Source organism: Pundamilia nyererei, unplaced genomic scaffold, assembly GCF_000239375.1.
Source record: "Pundamilia nyererei isolate P.nyererei 1_Seehausen unplaced genomic scaffold, PunNye1.0 scaffold00064, whole genome shotgun sequence".
NCBI lineage: Eukaryota > Metazoa > Chordata > Actinopteri > Cichliformes > Cichlidae > Pundamilia > Pundamilia nyererei.
In genome coordinates this window covers 520,511-522,707 of record NW_005187465.1, presented here as the reverse complement: position 1 = coordinate 522,707, position 2,197 = coordinate 520,511, and the positions used below count along the sequence as shown (strand labels likewise).

The 2,197-nt window shown below is 39.6% G+C and overlaps 1 protein-coding gene across 1 annotated transcript in view; it reads right to left on the bottom strand.

Annotated features, from left to right (window-relative positions):
- Window positions 1-634: 634 nt before the first annotated feature.
- Window positions 635-2,197, bottom strand: part of dnajc18 (DnaJ (Hsp40) homolog, subfamily C, member 18) — a 7,491-nt gene continuing 5,928 nt past the window's right edge. Inside the window, exon 8 of the mRNA XM_013911427.1 lies at window positions 635-1,479. Coding sequence (XP_013766881.1) covers window positions 1,355-1,479 — 125 coding nt within the window. The 3' untranslated portion in view covers window positions 635-1,354. The remainder of the gene's footprint in view (window positions 1,480-2,197) is intronic.

Here is a 2,197-nt window from a genome sequence, read left to right as displayed (position 1 = left end):
ATAAATAAATAAATAAATAAATAAATAAATAAATAAATAAATAACTAACGGGCTCGATAAGTTAGAATCCCCTTAGTGATGACGTGATTTGACCAGACCATGGCAAGTACAAGTCCCAGTTTTGGTTTCTGTCTGGATGAAATGATCATACCCACAAGTTAGTTGTGGAAAACAAAGTCTCCAAGGAGTTTAACAGTCTCCGTTATTTACAAAATGACACCGGGAGGCAGCAGTGCATCGGAGGACTACGACTGCTAGCACAAAGAGACATGCTTGCTTCTTTGAAAAACACCCAGCCACTACTGACTGAAGTTACCACTATCGAATTAGGCTGTCTAATCATAGCCATTCAATTCTTATATATGAAGTTTTTCGAAACATTTTCTTTTTTTTTACGTTTATTTTTAAATTATCATTATTGTTATAAAAGATCAGAAGAAATTACGGGTATTGGATTTATAAAATATCTAGATTTGAGCTGAAAACCCATTTGTCTGGAAGCATCTGAGCTTGCAGTTATGAAAGCAAACAAAAAACTGTATTGCAAGCCATTTAAACTCCATAAAACCGTACAAACTGCTTATAGTGAAGGTTCCCCATATACAGCAAGAAACACTGAACTGCCTTTTCTTTCGGCTGAAATGCCATTTCTAAATGACCAACACAATAAACACCTATGCAAGCGCTGACGCAGGGAGCCTGAAGCTCTGCTGTAGGAAGCAGCTCCTTTTTTTGGCAGCACAAACAGAAAACAGCATATTCTGTAAAATATTACTGTGCCTCCTATTGCTCGAGGTCCAAATGAGTGATTTGTCTATGTTTCAATCATAAATAAAATGTTGCAGACTAAAAATAAAAGACTACAGTACACTGTACTTCATTTCTAACAGGAAAGAAAAATGGATGTTTCTTCTATCATCTACTAAATAAATACACCTAAAATTTGAGCAAGGACACAGAAACATCCTAAATAAATACAGGTGAACTAAAAAAACCCAACCAGATAAAACATGTATGTGTGAACATACAACTGCCTTTGTAACCCCAAAGGGAGCCCCCTTATGTCATGCCATTTCTATAAGAAAGTTTAAAGGCTCTGAGACGTCGTTCACGCTTCCACAGTGACTGCGCACCTACCACCACAGCTAGGGCCGGCAGCTAACATGCAACTTCACTTTCTACCATCGACACGAGGAGAGAAGGCACATCGTTCCCAGCGGCATGATCTCCCACTGGCTGTGCTGTACCCAAAGAGATTTCTTCACAAAGTGGCCAGATTGGATAAATTACACACTTAGGTAAAATACATTATTGTAAAGTCTGTAAAGAAACACTTTCTCCTCTCCGACAGTCCTTATTTTCCTCTCTGACGCCCAACCAATCGATGCAGTTTCTCACAGTTTTCCAGCCTCATTGTCTCCGCCTTCTGCTTTAAGCGGTCGTCTCGGTACAGCTGTCCGAGGTTTGCCAAGTCTGATTCTGCAAAGGAAACAGAATGACAAATATGAAGCTGCAGCAGACTGATAATGTAGCTTACCATAAACAGAGAAATAGATGGAAACAGTTGGTTTCATCCTGCAGTCAGAAACACTACTAAAGATTGAGAGCAGGACCCAAAAAAACCCCAAAAACTGCAGTTCCTCAAATGGTCACTTGAGGCTGGCTACAAAAACTTTCTTTATAACAACTGTAAAGGAGATTCATTTCTATACCACCTGCTAAAGGCTTTCAGTTATGAATGTTGAGGGGTGTGGCTGCTTTAGTGACAGGGAAGTACAGGCACAAGCATCTAAGTATGACTGATCAGCATCACCTAAGCTAATCTGATTCACTGCCCTGAACCCTCTTGACCATGTTTTTGCTGTTGGATCATTTTAATAGTCATCTGACAAAAAAACAACAACAACAGAAACATGGATTTGAATGTGGTTAAGCCTGCTCTTAGTTTTTGTCTCTGTGAAATGTATCTTACATGTCAGCACTAATTAGCAGGACCAGGATGTCTCTGCGAGGCATCCACGCAGTCTATAGATGCACCAAGCTAGCTAGCATTAGCTACGTCAATCTTTTATCTACAGCATGGGAGTGTGGCTGAAACTGGGAAGCAGGTACAATCCTCTACCAGTAAAAATCTCTGCAGCTGTTGAATCATCGCACAGATATGGAAATTTAGTCCCATTTTCAATTTGATTTATAT